The 23,033-nt window shown below is 52.1% G+C and overlaps 2 protein-coding genes across 7 annotated transcripts; one reads left to right on the plus strand and one right to left on the minus strand.

The window, feature by feature from the left end:
- The first annotated feature begins 722 nt into the window (after nt 1-722).
- Nucleotides 723-11,969, plus strand: Inpp5j (inositol polyphosphate-5-phosphatase J). Of its 2 annotated transcripts, none has more exons than XM_031341939.1 (13): nt 723-900; nt 2,461-3,617; nt 4,021-4,134; nt 4,258-4,366; nt 4,546-4,662; nt 4,954-5,129; nt 5,473-5,584; nt 5,731-5,840; nt 5,947-6,130; nt 10,410-10,547; nt 10,703-10,780; nt 10,890-10,994; nt 11,175-11,969. In XM_031341939.1, the coding sequence occupies exons 1-13, from the start codon at nt 796-798 to the stop codon at nt 11,679-11,681; spliced, it is 3,012 nt and encodes a 1,003-aa protein (XP_031197799.1). In that variant the 5' UTR covers nt 723-795; the 3' UTR covers nt 11,682-11,969. The 2 variants fall into 2 exon arrangements, with proteins under 2 accessions (XP_031197799.1, XP_031197800.1); XM_031341940.1 differs by having other exon boundaries at nt 735-900; nt 2,482-3,617.
- Nucleotides 11,908-18,300, minus strand: Pla2g3 (phospholipase A2 group III). Of its 5 annotated transcripts, none has more exons than XM_031341942.1 (8): nt 17,661-18,256; nt 16,610-16,742; nt 16,228-16,362; nt 15,475-15,662; nt 14,558-14,687; nt 14,316-14,432; nt 13,310-13,401; nt 12,159-13,232 (listed from the first exon to the last, which is right to left on the minus strand). In XM_031341942.1, the coding sequence occupies exons 1-8, from the start codon at nt 18,172-18,174 to the stop codon at nt 13,009-13,011; spliced, it is 1,533 nt and encodes a 510-aa protein (XP_031197802.1). In that variant the 5' UTR covers nt 18,175-18,256; the 3' UTR covers nt 12,159-13,008. The 5 variants fall into 5 exon arrangements, with proteins under 5 accessions (XP_031197805.1, XP_031197802.1, XP_031197801.1 ...); XM_031341941.1 differs by having other exon boundaries at nt 15,475-15,758; XM_031341945.1 differs by lacking the exons at nt 12,159-13,232; nt 13,310-13,401 and adding an exon at nt 11,908-12,013 and having other exon boundaries at nt 15,475-15,758.
- Between the last annotated feature and the right edge of the window lie 4,733 nt (nt 18,301-23,033).

The following is a 23,033-nucleotide window of genomic DNA, read 5'->3' on the forward strand; positions in this document are numbered from 1 at the left end:
CCACATACCCGACTGGTTCAAGGTGGTTGGATCACTGGGTTAAGTCACTGAAACTCAGAAGATCTCCTTAGTTTATGGGGTGACCTTGACAAGTGCCTTTCAGAGCCACTGCTAGTGAGTGAGTGTTAGAAGCTGGGACTGGACTGGGACCGGTTTGTGTGCGGGAGACAACTGAGGGCACTGGGATGTCTGAAGAAGAGGAGGTGCTGGCAGAGTTTGAAAGGGAGAAGACTCCAGTGGATGGAGCCTGACTGTCTGGTTTTGGTATGGGAAGAACAGAGCCAGGCAAGGATAAGGTGGAGGGGGAGCTAGTCCAGGGCTTAAAAATGGGGCAAGGGTGGGGGCCAAGACAAGTCCTGAGCTAAACAGAAAGTGAGGAAATTGACAGAGCAAGGCAGATGTCCCTGAGGCCCCGAAGAGGAGGCTGCTGACCTCTGAACCACCTGTCCCTGTATTACCTGCGAGTGTGTCTGTGCCCCTCCCTGGAGCAAGGGTGGGTCCTGCCTACTGCCTGGAGGGTGAGGCAGAGAGGTGGGGTCTCCTTCAGCACTCAGGTGGGCCAAGCTGATGGGTGGTTCTATTACCCCTGGATGTCCTAACATCAGCAGCCAGCTTGAAGTGTTCCTAGTGGGTAGCCACTTAGCCCTTGCCACCTTCAATATGGGAAGTGGGTGCCTGCGCCTTTAAATTCTCAGCAGGTTGAAATGGCTGATGACATCACTGGTTCCTGGGAGCTGAGGAGCTGGAGCCAGAACCCAAGGGAGCCAAGCTGGGCTGCCGGGGGCTGCTGCAGACATGGAGGGCCAGAGCAGGAGTGGTAGTGCCAGGCCCGGGACCAGGACTGGACTAGGACCCTTGCCTGGGACCCATGGGGCTTTGCAAGCTGGGACACCCTCGAAGGTAAGAACCCCCAAAGCCTAGCCCCCATTGCTGATTCCTGATCTCACACTCCCCCCACCACACACACTCTGCAGGCACCCTGATGCTCCTGGCTAAGGGACTGGCACTTTTCTGCACCCACCAAGCAGAGACTGGGCAAAAAGGTCATGCTGAAGGGGCGGTGATCAGATGCCAACAGAGAAATGGAATCAGCCACAGCCAAGAGTCCCCCAGAAGCACTCTGGATTGGTTGTCAGGGAACCCCAGCTGTTCTCCAGCTTTGCTGTGTGACCTTGGGCAAGTTGCTTGTCCTCTCTGAGCCAATGCAAAAATGAGGGGGCTTGTGTCTGAAGACTAGAACTGTGACATCTGGGATGTCTAAGTTGTTAGTGCTGGAGGCGGTATGGTGCTTGGGGGGAGGGGGCACACAGTGGGACACTTGGAGCCGAGGAGAGTACCCAATGTGCTGCCTCAGAAAGTGGGGTTCAGGGAGGGAGGTGGAAGTAGAATTTCAAGTTCTCTGAACCGAGAAGGACGGGGATGGAGAATCAACTGCGTTTCCAGAGCAGGATGGGGCCACCCTGGGGCGAGTGTAGACCTTCCTCTGTCCTCCCGGGCAAAGGACGCTTTCTCCTGCCCTCTGGAGCCTGGGAACATCATAAACAGAGTGGACAAGGCAGGCGTCCTTCCACCTGCCAGGTGTAAAGGATGCCCATTTGCCTATCCTCACAGGTGGGGAAAGAACAAGCAAGATAAGAGGGCACAGCCTGGGCAGAGAGAGGCGTGGCGTCGGACCATACTGATTGGCGGAGGAGGGTGGGCTTCCTCCCCAGCACTCGGGAAGCCAAAGCGGGGGGGGGGGGGGGGGGGGGGGGGGGGGGGGGGTTTGACCAGAGCAAGCAGAGGGCTAAGAGTATGTGTGTCCCTTGCCCTGGACACACACACACACCTTAGGATGTAGTGTGGTCAGGGACCCTTCCAAAAGCCCCTTAGTTTTACAGATGTGAAAGAGTCTGTGGGCTGAGGAACATTGCCTCAAATCCCAAAGCTAGGGTGGGAACACATGAGACAGGCTCCGCTGCCAGCTCTTGACCCTGCATGGCCCACTGGGAATGGATCAGCACAGGCAGGGCTGTGACCAAGGGGTCAGGGGTGGTGGGTAGAGTGTGAGGGGTACCTAAGGGATACTGGCATTGTGGAGGAAGGAACATGGAGGGACTTGGGGTGTTGAGTCAGCAGCCCTCTGCAAGGGGAGCTGCCCTGGAAGCTCATCAGGGGAGAGAGGGAGTAGGTACCCACCAGAAAGAATAGGAGAGCTCTCGGATTCCCACTCAACCCATTCAGGGTTTCAATCTGTCCGTCTGTGAACAGGGTTTCAAGTTTAAGATGGAAGCATGGTTTTTGTATCCTGTCTCTTCTGAGACAGAAACTGACCTGGAGCAGGATGGATTGGAGAGCGATAACAGGAAGGACTTCCTTGGAATGATCTGTCCTTAGCTGTGTGCATCTACTGGGGGCTATATGGAAGTGAGGGCTCAGCCCCTTTCTAAAGTCCCTTTGACTCATCTGTTTGTCCTCTAGAAGGTAAACTCAACTTTTCAGCTTCCAGCAAAGAACACGGGCCCAGCACCCTCAGAACCAAGGTTGGCCCTGGCACCTGTGGGACCACGAGCAGCTGTGTCACCTTCTTCAGAGAGGCCGAGACTGGCTTTGTCATCTCCCCGACCCATCCTAGCTCCACTCTCCACCGCTGGAGAACAGAAAAGACCTCCACCCCATCGCAGCCCCAACCCAGCTCCCACGTCTGTGGGCCAACTGGTAGTATCCACCGCTGCAGGACCAAAGCCTCCACCAGTCGCCTCAGTCTCAATCCTGGCTCCAAAGTCTCTGGGGCAGCTAGTAATATCTGCCTCTGCTATGCCAAGGCCGACTCCAGCTCCCCTGGGGCCCGTCCTATCTCCAACTTCCAGAGATCAGAAGCAGTTATCACCCACCACTGTGGGCTCCAAGCCGGCATTGGCAACCTCGGGCCTAAGCCTGGCACTAGCCTCTCAGGAGCAGCCCCCCCTGTCCCCCTCCAGTCCTTCCCCAGTGCCCAGTCCTGTTCTGTCACCCTCTCAGGAGGCTCACCTGGCTCCAGCATCTGTGACAACTACCCCAGCTTCTGAGAGACAGTTGCCCGCTGAGAGACAGAAAGATACCGTAGTTCCCAGGCCCATTCCTCCTGCAGAGGGGTGTCTCCACACTCCAGCGCAGGCAGCTGGTCCTGCCACCTCTCCACCAAGGGTCCAAGCTGCCTCAGATCCTCGGCTCTCCCCCTCCTTCCGCGCAAGACCAGAGGCTCCACGCCACAGCCCGGAGGATCCGGTCTTGCCACCACCACCGCAGACCCTGCCCTTGGATGTGAGCCCAGGTCCCCCAGAGTCTGGCACCCGCTCCCCTGGACTTCTGTCCCCTACCTTTCGGCCAGGAATCCCTTCAAGCCAGACTGTGCCACCACCTCTGCCCAAGCCACCTCGGTCTCCCAGCCGCTCCCCAAGTCGTTCTCCCAACCGCTCCCCCTGTGCGCCCCCAGCCCCTGAGGTGGCACTCCCAAGACCTGTCACCCAAGCTGCAGGGCCTGGCAGGTGCCCAAGCCCTAACCTACAGGCACAAGAAAGCCCAGCAGCGGCCACCACCACCTCCCCAACGTCTTCCTGGTCAGCTCAGCCTACCTGCAAGAGCGACCCCGGATTCCGGTGAGGGCCTGGCTCTCTCTCATGAGGCCCAGTCTCGGCCTCTCTGGGGCTTGGAAAGAGAGAATGGCCATTTTTCCAGAGTGACCGTGCATTTTAACTCGGTCTACCTCAATAGGAATTGATGGCGGGGGGGGGGGGGGGGGGGGGGGGGGGGGGGGCGGAGTTCGCTGCTGGACCTACTTTGGGACCCTAGAAGAAGCTGTCTCTTTCTAAGAGATTTGCTTCTTGGGTTTATCTCCTCGGGAAGGTAGTTAGGGATGTTAGGCCCACTTCGGATCTTTTCTAAGGGCCCTTACTTATTTACCTGCCTCCAATTAACTCCCCAGGAGGTGTCCCGTGAAAGAGAAAGGGAGGGTGGGAAAATGGTACCCAGCAGTAAACCCTCCCATGCACCTGCCTCCAGGATCACTGTGGTTACATGGAATGTAGGGACCGCCATGCCCCCTGACGATGTCACATCTCTTCTTCACCTGAGCGGTGGCCACGACGGTGATGGTGCAGATATGATTGCCATAGGGTGAGGAGCAGGGTGGGCAGACCCCCTTTCCTGGGCATTTTGGCCTCCTGGACACACCCATAGAAGGAATTTCTAAAACAGCCAATCCAATCCAATGATTGTTCCCTCCCCCTCACCTCCCAGATTGCAAGAAGTCAATTCCATGATCAACAAACGGCTCAAGGATGCTCTCTTTACCGACCAGTGGAGCGAGCTCTTCATGGACGCCCTGGGGCCTTTCAACTTCGTGCTGGTAACAACACAGACACCCTTGTGAGAAGCAGGGACTCTTTTGGATTCCTGCTCCCATCTCAGAGAGACTGCTGGGTCTCTCTATTGCAGGGGTAGAGAGATGAGGGGGTAGGGGGTCAAGGCGGAGGCTGCGGGAGAGCTGTATGCGGAGAGTCCCCGGCATGCCTACCCCTCCTGCAGGTGAGCACCGTGAGAATGCAGGGTGTCATCCTGCTGCTCTTTGCCAAGTACTACCACCTACCCTTCCTACGGGACGTGCAGACGGACTGTACTCGGACTGGCCTGGGTGGCTACTGGGTGAGCAGGGGGCGGGGGGGGGGAATGGGCCTGAGTGTTGCTTGCAAGATCCCCCACCTCACGCTTGCATCCTTTATCCCGAGACCCACCCCAACCCAAGCACCACTCATTTCTACGCCCCGCCCCATTCCTTCTCTGGCCCCTCCCTGTCCTAGCCTCCCGTTTCTTTCCTTAGAACTCATCCCCGCTTAAACTTAAGCCTCATCTGCTCCTCACAGGCTCTCATGCCCAGCCCAGTGACTCCCCTCCTGGCCCAGGTGAGGCTCATGACCTGTCAAACTTCACCCCTAGGGTAACAAGGGCGGAGTAAGTGTGCGCTTAGCAGCCTTTGGGCACATGCTGTGCTTCCTAAACTGCCACTTGCCCGCACACATGGACAAGGCGGAACAGCGCAAGGATAACTTTCAAACTATCCTTAGCCTCCAGCAATTCCAGGGACCTGGTGCACACGGCATCCTGGATCATGAGTAAGTGAGGGTACAAAGTGCCGGGTTGGGTAGATGGGAATGGTGGGCCTACGGACTGGTGTGAGGCGGACTTGTATGACTTATAGGAAAACCGAGGCAACTAGCGGTTTGGTGGGGGAGGGGAGGATCCTGCAAGGTGGAGCTTTGCTGGGGGATATCTTCTTGCTGAGGTTCCTCACCTAATGTCTCTAGACCCTCTTTTTCCTCCATCCCTTGCCTGACTGAAGGCTCTGGCAACCCCGACCCATTGGCACTTCTAAAGGGTTGGGTGGGTGACAGAAGGATCTAGATTGAGCTTTTGCACTCCTTGGACCCACTGACCCCCATTCCCACCCTGGAGCAGCCTTGTATTCTGGTTTGGGGACCTGAACTTCCGAATTGAGAGCTACGACCTACACTTTGTCAAGTTCGCCATAGATAGCAACCAACTCCATCAGCTCTGGGAGAAGGACCAGGTAGGTAATGATTCTGCTCCCCTTCCCTGACCCTGAACTCAACCAGTACACCTCAGGTTTCTGCCCTTGACCTCATCTGTCCCACCCCATCTCTGGATGCTGTACTAGGTCCAAGCTTTTGTTCTGTCTTTCTGGATCCCCTACAGCTCAACATGGCCAAGAACACTTGGCCCATCTTGAAAGGTTTCCAGGAAGGGCCCCTTAACTTTGCTCCCACCTTCAAGTTTGATGTGGGTACCAACAAATATGATACCAGGTAAGCCATGAGAAGGGGTGGGATGGGGGGAAGAGGTAGAAGATAAAGCCAGCACTGTGTTTTGATCCCCAGCCCCTGAAATTCAGACTACCCTCTCCTATTGCAGTGCCAAGAAGAGGAAGCCAGCCTGGACAGATCGCATTCTGTGGAAGGTCAAGGCTCCAAGTGGAGGTCCCAGCCCCTCAGGACGAGAGAGTCACAGGCTCCAGGTGACCCAGCACAGCTACCGCAGTCACATGGAATACACTGTCAGTGACCACAAACCTGTTGCTGCCCAGTTCATTCTGCAGGTAAGTCCTGGCCTCACCTGCCCCTCATGATGTCCCTTGACCCAGCTGAGCATCCTCTATCACTAACCTTTCCACCTGTCCTTAACAGCATCCGTTTTCTTCAAATAAGGAGGGAGTGGGGATATAATCTTCCCTTTCAGATGAGACTGTGGCTGACAGGATCTCCCTTGCCAAGGGCCACACAGTAAGAGGACAAGGAAGGATTTGAACCCAAGACAGTTTGATTGAAGAGCTCATATCTTCCCACTATCTGTAACTGACTTTATTCCTCCAAAAAACGTTTAGGGCATCAACCTAAAATTTGAAGACCATACTGCTCTTGCAGAGGACCCAAGTCCATTTTCCAGCATCCACACGAAGCATCTCACAGTCACCTACAACTCCAGATTCAGGAGATCTGATGCCTCTAGCCTCTGTGGGCACCTACACACATGCACGTGCCCACCTTCCCATGCACAGAGTCTGAAAAATAATTTCAAAATTCTTTTCTTAAAAAAGTGTGCCTGTATTGAACATGTATAGGTTTTTTTCCTTGTCATTTTCCTTAAGCAGTGCAGTATAACAACAGCCTTCATATCATCTGCATTACATTAAGTATTACAAGTGATCTAGAAATGAGTTAAAACATATACAGGGATGTACAGTTACACACACATACTATATACTGTTTTACATAAGGAACTTCAACCTCCTTGGGGTTTAGTGTCTACCAGGGGATCCAATCAGACCTGGATGCTCAGGGATGACTTCACTGTGTTTAGAACTGAGGTTCCTAGTTGCCAAAGTAAAAAGAGGCATTTCTAGAATGTCAGATGCTAACTCTCTGGTTTACTATGGGGTAACCTCAGGCTCCCTCTGAGATGGCGCTGGGCCCCAAGTCTAGTAGCAGAAGCAGACCAGGGTGGGTCCCGGATTTCCAGCCTTGAAACCTAAGCTGCAATTTCTGGATTTCTTGGATTGATAAGAAGGAGCCCTGAAGGCCAAAGAATGTTTCTCATGGTACCTTTGTCACGTGATCAACCAATGGGACTTAAGCCAAAGCTGCAGCTGGGCATGGGGCTCCGCCCAAGCATGGCCTCTTGTGAACTCTGGGACAGGGATGGGGTGGGGAGCTTTTGTTGTCACTGTTTTTAGATCATTTCTTGCTGTGTCCTAGGCTCCTTCAAGCTAATGATCCTCCTGCCTCAGCTTCCCAAGTGTTAAGGTTACAGGCACGTGCCACCACCCTGTGGCCCTTAGTCAGAGACCTCACCTTGAGCTCAGCATTAGGCCACATTGTCCTGTCTGTCCTGTGGTGGACAGGGAAAAAAATGTTACCTGGGGCTTGGGATGCAGCTCAGGGGTAGGGCACTTCCCTAGCTTTAGTAAGACACAGGCTTTCTCACAGTAATCCCAGCATAGCAGAAAGAACTAAAATTTTAAAAAGAAACTTTTTTTTTTTTTTTTTTTTTTTTTTTTGTTTTTGAGACAGGGTTTCTCTGCATAGCCCTGGCTGTCCTGGAACTCACTCTAGACCAGGCTGGCCTTGAACTCAGAAATCCGCCTGCCTCTGCCTCCCAAGTGCTGAGATTAAAGTCATGCACCACCACTGACTGGCTAAAAAAGAAACTTTTAAAAAAGTTATTGTAAGGTGGGGCTGGTGGCCAATTCCAGGATTGAGAATTGTAAGCAGATGGATCAAGAGTTCAAAACTAGCCAGGATCACATGGTGAGACCCTGGGTCAAACAATAATAAAAATTACCTATTGAACTAAGCATAGTGGCAGTCTCTCTAATTACAGCATTTTGGAGGCTGAGGCAGAAGAATCACAAATTCAAATCCAGTTTGGATTATATAATGAGTTCCAGGCCTCCCTGGAACACATTGAGACTCTGTGGCAAAAACAAAACCCAAAGTGACCTACCAGACATCTACCGTATATAGGGCCTTTGACATACACCATCCCTTTGAATGCAGTAGACCCTGAAATTTCCAATGTCTCCTTTCTATTTTAGTGTCAGGGATATTTATTTTATGCATATATGTGTTTTGGTTGTGTGTGCTTCTGTGTACCTGGTACCCGTAAAGGCCAGAAGAAAGAGAGTGGGTAGTTGTAAGCCACCATTTGAATGCTGGGAATTGAACCTGGGTCCTCTGTTTTTGTTTTTGTTTTTTTAAAAAAAGATTTATTTATTTTATATATGTGAGTACACTGTCACTGTCTTCATGCACACCAGAAGAGGGCATCAAATCCCACTACACTACAGATGGTCGTGAGCCACCATGTGGTTGCTGGAATTTGAACTCAGGACCTCTGGAAGTAGCCAGTGCTCTTAACTGCTGAGCCATCTCTGCAGCTCCTTGCTTCCCACCTCCACACCTTTTCTTCTTAAATATTTATTTACGTGTCCAGGTGTGCACTCTCTGAAAGAGTTCAGAGGATGGCTTTTGGGAGTTGGGGCTCTCTTTCTGAATATGGATCCAGAGAATAAACTCAGGTCACCTGAGGATAACGTCCTCTCCCGGGCTTTGTTTTTTGTTTGGTTGGGGATTTTGTTTGTTTTGCTTTCTTTTTCTTGTCTTTTTGAGAACAGATTTTCTGGTAGCCTGGTCTGGTGTCCAACCAAGGACCATTCTAGAGTCTGACCTCCAGCCTGTACCTGAGGACTAAGGTTATGGGCATGTACCACCATGCCTCTGGAGGGATTTTGACCTTGCAAAGCCTTACAGCACATTTTGACCTGCCCTTCAGTTAGGAACCTGGGACAGCAAAAGAATGTACCGGTTTCTTCTGGAACAGCTAGGCTCTGAAGCCAGTGAAAGAAACCTGAAACCAGATCAACAGGGACCAGACAAAGGCCTGAGGCTGGCACCACGTGAGCTCTTCCTTAGGGACACAGGTGGCCAGGACTCTGGCTGCTTGCCACTGCAGAAACTCCACCTGGTTGTCCTGGCTGGTCCCAGAGGAAAACCACTCATGATTATAATTTGTCTTTGTGGACTCATAACAAGGCAGTGTTATTAAGTTGTCCCTTAATAGTAAGCTTCAGATGGTGGACACTGAGTCTGGGGATGACCAGGGTCTTGTCTGAGGTCGCTCAGCAATATAGCAGTCGAGCTAGAAAATGAACTGAGGTCTCCAACCACCCGTTTCTGGCCTCTTGTTGGCTCCAGGAAATCGAACTTATCCCAGAGTCCCGTGTCCTACCAGACTTTACCTATCTCCCTTGCTATCATTTAGGCAAATTATTGAGTGAGCACCTAAGCTGGGCAGCTGGTGAACTGTCACAAATGGCATTTCAGGGAAACAGTAGTCAGCCCTGGGTAGAAAAACAAGAGCCTTGAGTGCTGACGTGAGGGCTTAGCTGTCAAAAGAGCATTTCTCCCACTGGCTGCTCTTCCAGAGGACCCACATTTCGAGTTTAGCACCACACGGCAGCTAACAACCACCTATAACTCCAGGTCCAAGCTCCAGGCACACACACAGTGCACAGACACACATACAGGCTAAACACTCACACACACAGTGCACAGACACACATGCAGGCTAAACACTCACACACACAGTGCACAGACACACATGCAGGCTAAACACTCACACACACAGTGCACAGACACACATGCAGGCTAAACACTCACACACACAGTGCACAGACACACATGCAGGCTAAACACTCACACACACAGTGCACAGACACACATGTAGGCTAAACACTCATACACACAGTGCACAGGCACACGCAGGCTAAACACTCATACACACAGTGCACAGACACACATGCAGGCTAAACACTCATACACACAGTGCACAGACACACATGCAGGCTAAATACTCATACACACAAAACAATTTTTTCTTAATTAAAACTAAACAATTCCAGAAAGAAAGATTCCAGAAAAGGGCCCGCCTGCTGAAAAGCTAAGAAAGTCGACCATTGTATAACATGACAATGGCTGAGCTGAGGCCAAATCTAAGAATGCTGGCTGGCTTCAAATCCATGTTCCATCGACTAAATAAGAAGGCTCAGGGCAAAGGGGAGCTCAGAATGGAGGCCAGAATTTTTGTTTGGTTTCTGCTTGATTTTTACCATATTTTTGAAATAGTGTTTCACTACGTAGCCCATTCTGGCCTAGAACTTGCTTTGTTGCCCGAGGCTATACTCAAATTATCCATTCTCCTGCCTCAACCTCCAGTATACTGTAATTACAAGCATGGGTCACTGCCCAAGAGCTCTAGGTATGTGGAATGCTAAAGGGTCTCCTCTGACATCGTCCTCTGTTCCTGCCTTGATTGGGCAGTTTGCCTTCAGGGATGATGTACCTCTGGTGCGTCTGGAGGTAGCAGACGAATGGGCGCGGCCGGACCAGGCTGTGGTGAGGTACCGCGTGGAAACAGTATTTGCCCGCAGCTCCTGGGACTGGATCGGCTTGTATCGGGTGAGAAGGCTAAGAATCTGGGGGGAAGAAGTCACTCTGGAGGAAGGAAGGGGACTGCAGGCTTGTCCTGTGTATCACTGGCTTAGCCCGTGTTTGATGCTCTGTTAGAAAGCTGCTAGTTTTAGGGGATCACAACCCTGGTCCTCTTTCCCTAGGTGGGTTTCCGTCACTGTAAGGATTATGTGGCTTACATCTGGGCCAAGCACGAAGAAGTGGATGGGAATATCTACCAGGTACTTACAAAGAGGGAAGGGTTAGGGACACCAGGATTCTGCTTAGGGGAGGGAGTCCTGAGGCTGCCCCCCTGGCCCCAGCTTGGGCCTCTACCCTTGTGTCCACCAGGTGACCTTCAGTGAGGAGTCATTACCCAAGGGCCACGGAGACTTCATCCTGGGCTACTATAGCCACCACCACAGCATCCTCATTGGCGTCACAGAACCCTTTCAGGTAAACGGATCAGATGGTAGGACCAAAGCAGGCCAAGGTGTCCCAGTGGAATGTCCCCTCTTCCGTGTTCTGTCTGTGACCTTAGGCCAGTAGGCCAACCTCACAGGGTCTGCCAACGGGGAGGGAGGGGGTGGGCAGCCTAGAGAGTGGAGTTGCCCCAGTGGCGGGTGTTCTCTCCAGATCTCGCTGCCTACCTCAGAATCAGCCAGCAGCAGCACAGACAGCTCAGGCACCAGCTCGGAGGGGGAGGATGACAGTACTCTGGAGCTACTGGCACCCAAGTCCCGCAGCCCCAGCCCTGGCAAATCCAAGAGACACCGTAGTCGCAGCCCGGGCCTAGCCCGCTTCCCCAGTCTCGCTCTCCGCCCCTCATCCCGTGAACGCCGTGGTGGCAGCCGTAGTCCCTCACCCCAGAGCCGACAGCTGCCTCGGGTAGCCCCTGACAGGGGTCACAGTAGTGGCAGCCGAGGGAGCAGTGAGGAAGGGCCCTCTGGGCTGCCTGGACCCTGGGCCTTCCCACCCACTGTGCCTCGAAGCCTGGGCCTGCTTCCAGCCTTGCGCCTGGAGACTGTAGACCCTGGTGGTGGAGGCTCCTGGGGAGCTGACCAGGAGGCCCCGGACCCTAATAGCCTGTCCCCCAGCCCCCAGGGCCAACGGGGACTGGAAGAAGGGGGTTTGGGGCCCTGATTTGGGAGGCAGATGGGCCTGGACAGTCTCATTCTGCCTTGCCTAACTTCCACAAACCTGCCTGCCTCTCTCTTACTGCTGCTCCAGCCGTTAACCACATCTGCCACTCTGTCTTGGCCAGGAGTGGCCTACTGGGGGGGTCCCCAAACTCAGTCCTGGCACCACCTCAACTGTGACAATCAGCAAAGCCTCGCCTGGACCTTCATCTGGGATGATGGGGGAAGGGGGGAACGGATAGATGGTCCAATCTTGGAGGTCATCCATTAGGAATTAAATTCTCCAGCTTCACTCTTGGCTCCTTCCTGACTTGTTAGCAGTCACAGATAGGGATTCTAGGAATTAAAGATATAAGGGGAATGCTAGTCAGGTATATTAGGCACCCACTGTATACGGACACATGTCATCTCCTTTCATTTCCACAATAATCCTGTGTGCTCAATAACATCTTTAGACCCGTTATACAGATGCGCAAACTGAGGAGGTCCTGCCTGAATCTCAAAAGCAGACAGCAAAGCTCAGTTCAGCTGTGTATTAGAGGAGAAGAATGTTTACTGGGTGTATGTTTATTAATTCATTTACTCCTTAGTACCCTTGTGAGGTAGTTCATGTTTACAGGTCCCCTTTTCAAGCTGGGGGTGGAATTTAGTTAGTAGCATGCTTCAACCAGGTTGAAGGGTTGACAACCTGGTTTCCCTCCCCAGTATTACCTAAAACTTAGTGTGATGGTGTATGCCTGCAATTCCAGCACTTTAGAGGTAGAGGAAAGTGGACCAGAAGTTCAAGGTTATACTCCTATACATATCAGAAGCTAGCCTGGGCTACAGTGAAACCCTGACTCAGACAAACAAACAATAATGACACCCCACCCCTAACCCTCTTTTTCAGAGGAAGGAACTAAGGCTCAGTGTGGAGGAGGGGGTCTCTTGCCCTAACTCCTCATGAGCACAGAAAAGATTTCAATTCAGAGTTAGAACAGAAAGACTAGTTCAGGCCAGGAGGGACCCAAAACTATTTAAAGAAGGGGTCTCCTGTGAAGAACGTGGGAACGCACTCCTCACCCTGGATTCAGGTACAGGCATTTCTCTCGTATCCTTGGTCTCCCACCTGTGACTTTAGGCCTCACTGTCGAGTGCTGGGGCTCAGAGAGGCAGGTCTAGCAACAGGGACACTCAGGTACCTGCTTCCGGTACCTCCTGGACTCCTGCAATCAGCCACTCTCCATTTCTATCTGTGTATGAAGTTATTGGACAAGGTCTAAGCCCAAGGCATCAGAATAGCCTCTGAATACCACATCCAGGCCCAGAGGGGTTGTGTCACCAGTTCAAGGTCACCCAGTATATCGGGATATGTGGTCCAACACTTGGACCTTGAAGTTCCTTCCATCAAGCCTCTTGTAGTCCATGAGAGCCATGCTATGCTGTTCCTTGAAGACGAGACCAAGGCTCTCAGAACATAGCCACACCAAGAAAGAGGTCCAGGCTGGTGCCCAAGCTGCTATAACAGAGGTCACGAGTTCCAGAATGTCTCCTGTCCCCTGGGTCTCCAGATTGCCTGGGTTAGTTGCAGACAGTGGCTGTAGAATGACATGGATGTCCCCGGGGGCTCCACAGGCTGTGCCAGGGCCCCACCTGTGCCTTTATCCCAGAAATGGAGTCGGTTCTGATGAAGCCTCTGCAAGTGCCGAGCTGACACCTTGACGGCCCTATGGTCTCTGAAACAGCTGTGAGGACACAAGGGGGGTCAGAGCCAGCAGCACCCACCCTACTTTGAAAATAGGGCCAAGGCCCAGAGGGGAGCAGATGTGAAGCCAGGGTCACCAGCAAAGCAGAGAGGGCATGGCTATACCCCTGAGGCAGAGTTAACTGAGGCTAGTACCCAGAGGCCTAGGTTCCAGTACTGGGTGGTTGTGGAAACCTGAGTCAGTGATGGAGCCTGTTTCCCTGTCTCTGTGTCTGGCAGGTCTTGAGCTGCATACAGCACAGCCACTATTTCCATGGCTCCTGCAGTCTTTTGGTTTGCTTGTTTTTGTCTGAGACAGGATCTCACTGTGTATTTTAGATGAGCCTTAAAAGTACTATTTATCCCACCTGGGCCTCAAAGTAGATTGTCCTGCCTCAGTTTTCCAAGTACTCGGATTATAGGTGTGTGCCCCGTACCTGGCTTTCCTATAGCTATTCTACAGAGGAGCAAGAGGGTTGGAAAGCTGAATCAAATATCAAAGGCATACAAGAATTAAATCTCAGCTGGGCAGTGGTGGCACACGTCTTTAATCCCAGTACTTGGAAGGCAGAGGCAGGCAGATTTCTGAGTTTGACATCAGCCTGGTCTACAGAGTGAGTTCCAGGACAGCCAGGGCTACACAGAGAAACCCTGTCTTGAAAAAACAAACAACAACAACAACAAAACAAACAAAAAAGAATTAAATCTCAGAGCACAGGCACACATCCTCTTCCCCAATGGCCTGCTGCAGAGCTGGGCCCAGGGCAGCATGGGTCAGAGGGATGATGACATGCAGCTCAAGCCCCTCTGACCCTTCACCATGCCTTTTGTCTCCAGCACACAATTGGTGCATATACAAAGCAGCCCCAGCTCTTGGCAAAGGCCCCCATCCCTCCTGGCTCTGCATTCGCTTACCCTTTGCCCTCAGCACAGTCGAGTTGGGGGGCCAGCTTGAAGCAGGTGGTACCCAGGAGCTCCCAAACCTTGTTGGTGCCTGCAGGCAGGCTGTGGAGCCTCAGGAAACGTGCCAGACTGAGGGCAGATGCAGTCTCAGGCTGTGCCAGAACCGTGCCAGGGTTCTGGAGGAACCTTGGAGGGGTCCTGGCACGGTTCTGGCAGCAGGCAGCCCACTCCCAGACCCACCCAGGAGGCCTCACCGGCGGGTGCAATTGCAATGGAAAAGGGGCGTCTGGGCACTGTTGAGCAGATGGAACTTGGTTTCCTGGGGCTTGATCTGGTGCTCACACTGGTCTAGGTGGCGAAGGCTTCGACAGACTCGGTGGGCACCTGGGGGCAGATGTGGTAGTTAAGAAAGTCCAGTCCACCAAGGAGGCCTCGTCTGGGCTTGCTACCATCCAGGAGACACACCAGTTACATGTGCTTGGTTACACAGTCCTCTTCGGTCTCCTCCCTTATGTTCACGGAATGTCAAACACATAGAATGAATCCTCCCTGCATACCACCCCTCCAAACACACACAGTGGCTATCTGAGGGTCCCAGATAAGGTTTCCTGGTCTCAGAGACTTGCTAAGCTGAGTCTGGGGGAGGAAAAAGAGAGCAGACTCCAGAAAGGAAAAGAACATGTGCAAAGGCCTGTGGGAACTTCGTTTCTGTCTCTTCCAGGCTTGAGCATGGAACCAGGCACCTCGTAGACAATGCTTTACCACTGGCTGCCTGCCTCCAGCCCCGTATCTAGCTAGCTCTTGCAGTCAGCCTTGGAGGAAACCAGTGAAGCTTGTGAAGCTGAAGCTGAAGCTAGTGGGTAGAGTTGGTTGGGCTGGAATGTACTCAGTGTTGAGACTTTATCAGCTGGTATTGAGAGAGGTGAGACACTCAACGGGGCATGGCACTGCTCAATTTATAGACTACAGAAGTCCCTTATATCTAATGAAGAAAGTTGGGATGCCCCGGGAGGTGTTTAGAACAAAATAATAATAATAATAATAATAATAATAATAATAATAATAATAATAATAATAACAAAAATAATAATAACAAAGATGTAACACTACATTTGCGCACAGAGGGAAGAACACCCACCCCACCCCTTAAAAAGCTTGACTTTAAGCTCACCTTGATGTTTTGGACCATCCTGGAGGCTGGAATGGAGGACTCCTGGCTGGCCTCTGGGGATCAGATCAGGGCTAGAGGAAATGGCGGGGGTCTGGAGGGGAGTGGTGGTGGTTGTGCTGTGGCGTCTGGCCTGTATCTGCTGTGGGCCCCTCTTCTGGGGGTATTTGCTGGGTGCTGGTCTTTGGGGGCTGGGAGTAAGGGAGGTGGTCTCAGCCTTCCAGGAGACATTATAGTAAGTCCTGGGCTGGAGGTGAGCAAACGGCACTGAGCCATAGGCCCTGCACCTGAAGGGGACAAGTCGAGGCATTTAGTGACCCAGAATTCCTGTTTTCAAAACCCCCAGAATCATCTCTATGGACTAAATGTCTGCCCATTTCTTTCCTTTTTCTTTCTTTCTTTCTTTTTTTAAATTATTTTATGTATATGAGTACACTGTTGCTGTCTTCAGACACACCGGAAGAGGGCATCAGATCCCATTATGATTGTGAGCCACCATGCGGTTGCTGGGAACTGAACTCAAGACCTCTGGAAGAACAGTCAGTGCTCTTAACCACTGAGTTATCTCTCCAGCCCTCTCTGCCAGTTTCATCCATTCCCCCATCTACTAGGTTTGGGAAATACCCCAGAAGGGTTCAAAGCTCTAACCAAAGGACAATGCATGGGTGCTAGAGGACAAACGAACCTCCCTCCCTGGTCTTAGAGCCCAGGATGCCCTGCTGACTGGGCAAGGACTCTAGTGGGGCAGCCACATACCCGCCCCACCAGTGCCAAGCCACACAGGCCTCCTGCTCCTTCAGCACAAAACAGGGGATCTCCAGCACATTGAAGAAGGCCATGCCCATGATGTCGGAGATGGAATCACCCTGGCTCCTCAGGCACTGTTGAAACCTGCCCCCAGAATCAGAATTCAGGTCCCAGGACCCCAGAGAGCCTCCTGGAACCTTCTGCAGCCCACCTTACCAGAGGTTCATTCATTTTTCCAGAGCCTCGTTTTTGCCCACCTGCATGGAGGGCTGTCGGAAGAAGCGGCCCCAGCTGCTATCTTTAGAACTCTCTGGGTTCCTAGTGCCTAGCCCCAAGAACCGGGTAACTCTGCCTGTCCCCGAGCCCCAGGCCCTCTCTGACTGCTGCCAACCTGGCGTCGCAGTCGCAGTGAGAGATGGTGTGGAATCGGAAGTTTCGGATGCCGTAGTTATACTGCAAGGGCGAGATGGTTTGTGGGCACTGGTCGTGTTCCCGGCAGCAGAGGTCAGGGCCATGGAACATACCTGCATGGAGAGGAAGGGGAGCAAAACTGGAGCAGGGTCCTGCATACCGTGCAGCAGCTACACTTACCTGCTATAGCAAATGCCCCTCCCCATTCTAGCCCATGGGCAGTGCAGGGCAGTTGTTCTCCAGATCCAGGGCCCTCACAGTTCCAGAGTTATCAGAGAAGGCTACAGGCAGGCAGCCTCCTTTCCCTAGTCCTAGTAAAGGAGCCCACCCATCAGCTTGTGGACTTGTCTTCCTCAGAGCTGATTCACAGAGTTCCCAAGCTCACACCCAAATAAAACTCCAGATAATGAAAGTGTGTGTGATGGAATGACAGACAGGCCAGGTACAATCTTTCCTCTGTCACAGCAAGGCACTGGGTGGCCGAGATGCCATCCTGGCCTGCTCAGGCCAGGTCCTCCAGCAGCATTCTTTGCAGATACACAGCACTCAACCACAGCTCAAGCAATGATGCATGCCCTTTGTTGTGATGTTTCCACAAGCTGAGCTCACAGCAGCCCCCAAAGGGAAGTGGCTCTTTATCTTACAGATAAAGAACTTGGAGCTTCAAGAAGTGTCAGCTTGAATATGCTGAGCTGTGCCCAGGTCTTTGGGGACTCTTTCCACTGAAGTACCTCATGGGTAGAGGTTGTTTAGACGAGCAGAATCTGGATCCTCCCCAGCCTACCTCCTCCCTCCGGTGATTCATGAGGGCTTTGGGCTTGAGTAAGACCTTTCACATCTGTGACATTACTTAAGTGTCCCATGAAGAGCTACTCATATTTATACCCATTTTATAGATTTTAAAAACAAGATTCAAAGTGCCTAAGTCACTTCTCCAAGAACACAGCCTGGAAGAATGAGGGCCAGGCTGGAGCCCAACACCCTACCCCACATATACATGCCAAACAGCTACCCAAACCCCTGGGGCTCACCCAGTTCTGAAGCATTCTCGGCAGAGTTCCCAACACCGCACCACAGTGTGCCAGGAATGGTCCAGCCTCTCTTCCTTCGATGGTGCTCTTGGTCAGGTGCTCCACTCTGCTCTGTTGCTCGCTTCTTCCTGGCTTCTATAAGACTATCCTCAGACCTTTGACAGTCCTCCCACTGGCTCTGCAGAGTAGCGAGCTTTCTCTGTAGCTCGGGTCCAGGGGTGTGGATGAAGGAGTGCTGCAAGAGCTCATGAGCACAGAGGGCCCTGAATGCTGTGATGAGCTCAGATTCATCCTGCCTGATACAAACCTGCTGTGTGTGGTGCGCATCCCAGAAGGCCTGGAATAATGCCAGGCCTTGGGCATCTTTGCCCAAGAAGCTCAGGGAGTCCAGAGGGCTGCCAGGGATGGGCCGGACCAAATGGCAAGAGGTACTGTCCCACTGAAGGGTATGGGAGCCCCTTGGAGCAATCCCTAAGAAAGTCATCACCCCCAGAAGTACCCCCAGAGCCCCCATTCTTTCCTAACCCAGCCTGGTCAGACAAAGCCCCCTGGATGCTTGCCTTTGGCTGCCCACGAGGCAGCTGCTGAGACTGGAGCTGAAGCGATGCCCAGCAGGCCCTGGGTGTCGGGGCCAATGAATGGAGCTGCAGGGAGGAGGAGGAGGAAGGCTGATGTATGGGGTGATACTGGGCTTGTAACCGAATCCACCGGCTGGGCAGGCTGCTGATTGGCTGAGGGATGCATTGCTTGGCCCACGCCTCCACTCATCCTGTCCCTCAGCTCTGTCCAGTCACCTGCCCCTGGCTGGCCTGGAAGGATGGATTTGTGGGAGCCAAAGCTTTGGGCTATAAGGGTGGGAATGGAGGAGGAAGGTCAAGGGGGAGCTGTGTCTCCTTTGGAGCCAGAAGAGAGTGCAGGGACTTAGAGGAGACCTCCAGAACCTGTCCTTGTTCTCCTAAGCCAGTTGCAGCTACCACACCCAAGTCTATGAGATTGGCAAGAGGCCATGAACCTCAGCTAGGGCAGGTGAAAGAGGCCAGGGCAGGGCTGGGGCTCTGGGGCCCACCTTGGGAGTTCCTGAATCTTCTGGGATAAGAAGGGTTTATTCTAGTGCTCTTTGCAAGTCCTGGTTTTCAGAAAGACTGTTGGCATACTCCAAAGAGAGTGCTACAGGACCTCTGTGACTTCCAGCACAGATCTGATCCAACACCAATACTCCTGTCTGGTGGTTGGACACACAGCCAGAGCAGGACCTGAAAACAACCTGGAACAGGGCTAGCACTAGGGATTTGAGAGATAAGGTCCCCAAATAAGCAGAAAATGGCTCAGGGGGCCAGGTCCTTCTATTCTTGAAGTATGACACCCAGAAAGTATCATCAGTCTATGGGGCAAGAGGCTTGGGTCTCTATATCATGGTGAGGGCTATCCTCAGCACTGTTTCCCAGGTCTCCAAGCTGATGTGCCATTCAGCTTCCAACCATCTGGTGAAGCTAGTATTTATACCCATCATATAGATGAAGAAACTGAGCCCAGCTGGTTGTTGTGGCACACACCTTTGATCCCAGCACTTAGAAGGCAGAGGTAGACAGATCTCTGTATTTGAGGCAAACCTGGTCTACATAATGAGTTCCAAGACAGCCAGAGTCACATAATGAGACCATGTCTCAAAAACAAACGAACCAACACACAAACAACAACAAAAGGCAAGATAGAAAGAAACTGAAGGTTCATAGGGATGTTAAAAATAATTCAAATGACATTCAGGCCCCCACGGGGGCTCAGAGAGTTTAAAGGCACAAATCAGGGCTAGTTGGGCCAGTCCCCCCTCAGCTCCCATGCTACACTCTGCAGGAAGTCAAATCCCAGCAAGAAAGAGGCAGAGCCAGTGTAAGAAGGGATCATGGGGTCTGCTTCAGCCATGAGGCCCATCTTCGTGGTTTCAGAACTAGCCCTGACCTGGAGGTAATAGCCGAGGCTTAATGAAAAGAGGATCGATGTAACCAAGGTGCCAAACCCCTCTCCAGAGGTTGAGAAAGATGTGGTGGCAGTGAGGGAGAGAGAAAAGGGTGTGGGCACAAGCCCAGATTTAAAAAAAAAAAAAAAAGCATGGTTGTGGTATTCTCTCTCGTCATAGGACCTGACATCCAGTTCAGCTCCCTTTTCCACATTCCACAGCCTTCCTTGCCCATCACCTGGAAAAGCTGGAAGGAATCACATCAAGAGCCCAGCTTCGGAAAGATTAGACAGACCCAGCTGGAACAATGTGACCCTGGCCTTAGAAATCGACATCTCTGGCCCCCAGCTTCCTCTTCTGCATGACCAGGATGATCCTGAGGCTCTTACCATAAGCGTAGTGTCTGCTGTCCAAAGCACTCACTAACGCCTCAGGGCAGCAGGAGGCAGCCTAGCTAGGAGAAAGCAAACCCTACAGTTTGGAGCCTCTGGATCTGTATGGGGCATGGACTGTGGGACTGTGGCCAGGGTGCTGCCTCACTGGGGAACTTCGTCCTCTCTGGGTCTTTCTTTTTCTCCTCTGTAGCAGCATGTGCCGCAGGGAGGATCTTTGGGATCTCTTCCTGTCCACCCCATGGGAAGGCAGGCTGGGCTAGCACAGACCACAAGGGAAGGCACTCACTGGGTTTCTCTTTTGACGTCACCTGGGTGATCACATCACTCAGTCTACGGCACGGAAGCTATACCTTGTTTCTCATCGTCCTGTCCCTCAGAAGACAGAGGGGTCCAAAATGAGTGGGATAGGATTTGGGGGGTGGGGGTGGATGTAAGCTTTTCTTTGAGCCTCCACCAACCTGGGATGGAGCCCGATTCACACCAGGGAATAAGAAGTAGATGTCTGTCCAGGAAAGCGCTTTCCTTCCTGTCTGTATCACCCCCTCCATCGCCCGTGGTTTTGTTTTTGTTCTTTGTTTGTTTACGTGGTGCCTTTGCTAAACAGCCTAGGCTCGTGTTAGACTTGTAATCCTCCTGCCTTAGCCTTTCAAATGTGGAGATTACTCTACGAGCATCTGCACAGTGTATGCACCATCAGTGTGTGCACCATCACCATGCACACGGTCAGTGTGCACCATGCTTCATCACTTTTGGTTTCTTGAGAGACCTAACTTACTTCATTCCCTTTCAAGGTTAAAGGCACAGAGAACAACCTATCTCTTTTGTTTTGTTTTGTTTTGTTTTGTTTTGTTTTTATTGAGACAGGGTTTCTCTGTGTAATAATAGCCTTGGCTGTCCTGGACTCACTTTGTGGTCTCAAACTTACAGAGATCCGCCTGCCTCTGCTTCCCGTGTGCTGGGATCAAAAGAGTGCACCACCACGTCCTGCCTGCAACCTATCATCTTACTGTCACCTTTTACAATGTCCTGTCCTGGCCCACAGTTGTCCTGAACCTGGAGCCACCTTAGATTCAAGAACAGCAGATTCCTGAAGGACAGACCACCCCACAAAGAAGGGTGTATCTATGATGCTAGATAATCGTTCCAAGGCTTTACCTTGGATATGAACGAACTTTGATGGAGAACTGGTCTCAAACAAATAAGAGCTCCTTCGGACCACCTTGTACACCCAGAACTGAATGACGATCTCCTTCCCATACCTTGAGCAGGACTGCTCAGGCACAGACCTCTTGTGCCAGTTCTTCCTCAATGTAAACCTAAAGATCATGTGAGCACTTGAAGGCGAATTTACAAATGACTGAACCCCTTGCTTGCCCTTCTCAATATCTCTCCTCTGGTATTTGCTGTTATATCTTTGGGGCTTTTGTTTTGTTGGAAGGAGGGGTTAGAGTTGTACCTTAGACTGACCTTGAAGTCACTGCTATAGCCCAGGCCGGCTTGTAACTTGCAGAAATCTATCTGCTTTGGCCTCCCAAGTGCTAAGACAATGGTGCACACCACACTGGGCACATAGAAGGAGTGCATCTTCCCAGGACCTACAGAGGCTCCACTGTCCCTTCCAACCCCAGTCTCCCCTCCTCAGAGTCTTCCTCTGATTTAGCCTGAATGGTGTCTCCCTCTGGCCTTCAGAGCCGGTGCTCCCAGCTTTACCCAGAAGGCGCCATGTGCTCTGTGCTTTGAGAATGGGAAGGGCTGTGCCCAGCTTCAGAGCATGCAATTCACTCAGAAACAAAAAGTCATTGCATTTACTATGTGCCAGGCACTGGATAAGACCCTGGAGAGCGTGCTTCTGAGAGCTGGGGAGGGGAGGAACAGAGCGAGCTCAGGGAGAGCGGGACAGGGAGCACGACCCAGGGAGAATGGAGGCTGGACGTGGAAGAGGGGCTGGAGCCTAGCATTAGCTGGCTCCTCCAGGAAGCTGCTGCCAGAGCCGAGTTAGATGCAGAAGAGATTTATTTGGGGAAATACTTGGAAAGGGATAAAAGGGGAGGCTGTAGAACTAGGCAGGGAAACCCTCCAGGCCATGTTTCAGCTCTGACATCTATGGAAAGGGAGGTAAAGAGAAGGGCTCCACCAAGAGGAGCAGGTCTGAGCCAGCCAAGAGGCACTGGTGTAAAGATTTCCTGTGGCGGCAGAGCTCCAGTTGGACCCAGCCAGCCCAGCCCCAGTGGTCCAGTTCTTCTGTCAATAGCTGGAGGTTCCCAAGAAGACAGTGGTCTCTGCTGCAGATCCTGAAGGTGCTGCTGCTTTGGGCTGTCACTCTCACAGTGGCCAGGAGGGACCAGTGAGAGGGACAGAAGTCTAAAGGACAATCTTCCCCCAGGAGACCTCAGGCTACAGAGAAGGGAATGCTGGGTACAGAACACACTTGCAATATCTCCAGGTGGGATTCAGTCCCTGGCCTTTCTAACCACAACTGTGCCCAACTCCAAATGTGAGGAAATTAAGAACGAGACCCAACGAGATAGCCGAGCAAGTGGGAAGAAGCCCCTTAGAACTGATGCTGTCGCTTGTTATGTGAAGATAGGCTACTGAGGCCGCGCCTGCCTGTAATCAGGCTCTTTGGAGGTAGGGGCAGGAGGATCCGGAGCTCACTCTGCTCAACTACATAGCAAATTCAAGCTCTACATGCACTGTATGAGACCCTGTCTCAGAAAGAAATCAGAATTGAGGGGAAGTAAGAGATTATAGAAACCATCTGACCTCACCGCTCCACATTAGAAGTTATGATGGTTCTAAAATATGCACATATATTCTTTGATGCTGCTCCCTTCAACAGAGGAGCAGAAACCCCTCGCTAGAGTAAAAGCTGTACTTAATGACTTGCTCCGACAAGTTAACTGTGCTGAAGTGACATAACTTCCAGTTCCTAAAAGGTTCCGCCTTCCTCCTTACTCTTTCTCAGGAATTGCTCCCTCTGGGAAGGAAGCAGAGCCTGTCGCTGGTCACTGGCGGCTCTATGAA

This window comes from Mastomys coucha, unplaced genomic scaffold (assembly GCF_008632895.1).
Source record: "Mastomys coucha isolate ucsf_1 unplaced genomic scaffold, UCSF_Mcou_1 pScaffold22, whole genome shotgun sequence".
NCBI classification, from domain to species: Eukaryota; Metazoa; Chordata; class Mammalia; order Rodentia; family Muridae; genus Mastomys; species Mastomys coucha.

Bases quoted from the DNA above. Each gene is read 5' to 3' on its own strand.
- Inpp5j (XM_031341939.1), top strand. From the start codon at position 796: ATGGAGGGCCAGAGCAGGAGTGGTAGTGCCAGGCCCGGGACCAGGACT. The intron at 4,367-4,545 runs GTAACAACACAG...CCCCTCCTGCAG, and splicing joins GGCCTTTCAACTTCGTGCTG to GTGAGCACCGTGAGAATGCA. The intron at 5,841-5,946 runs GTAAGCCATGAG...CTCCTATTGCAG, and splicing joins ACCAACAAATATGATACCAG to TGCCAAGAAGAGGAAGCCAG.
- Pla2g3 (XM_031341941.1), bottom strand. From the start codon at position 18,174: ATGGGGGCTCTGGGGGTACTTCTGGGGGTGATGACTTTCTTAGGGATT. The intron at 13,402-14,315 runs GTAAGCGAATGC...GTGTCCTCACAG, and splicing joins GACTGTGCTGAGGGCAAAGG to CTGTTTCAGAGACCATAGGG. The intron at 13,233-13,309 runs GTGGGGCCCTGG...CAACTAACCCAG, and splicing joins TTTCTGGGATAAAGGCACAG to GCAATCTGGAGACCCAGGGG.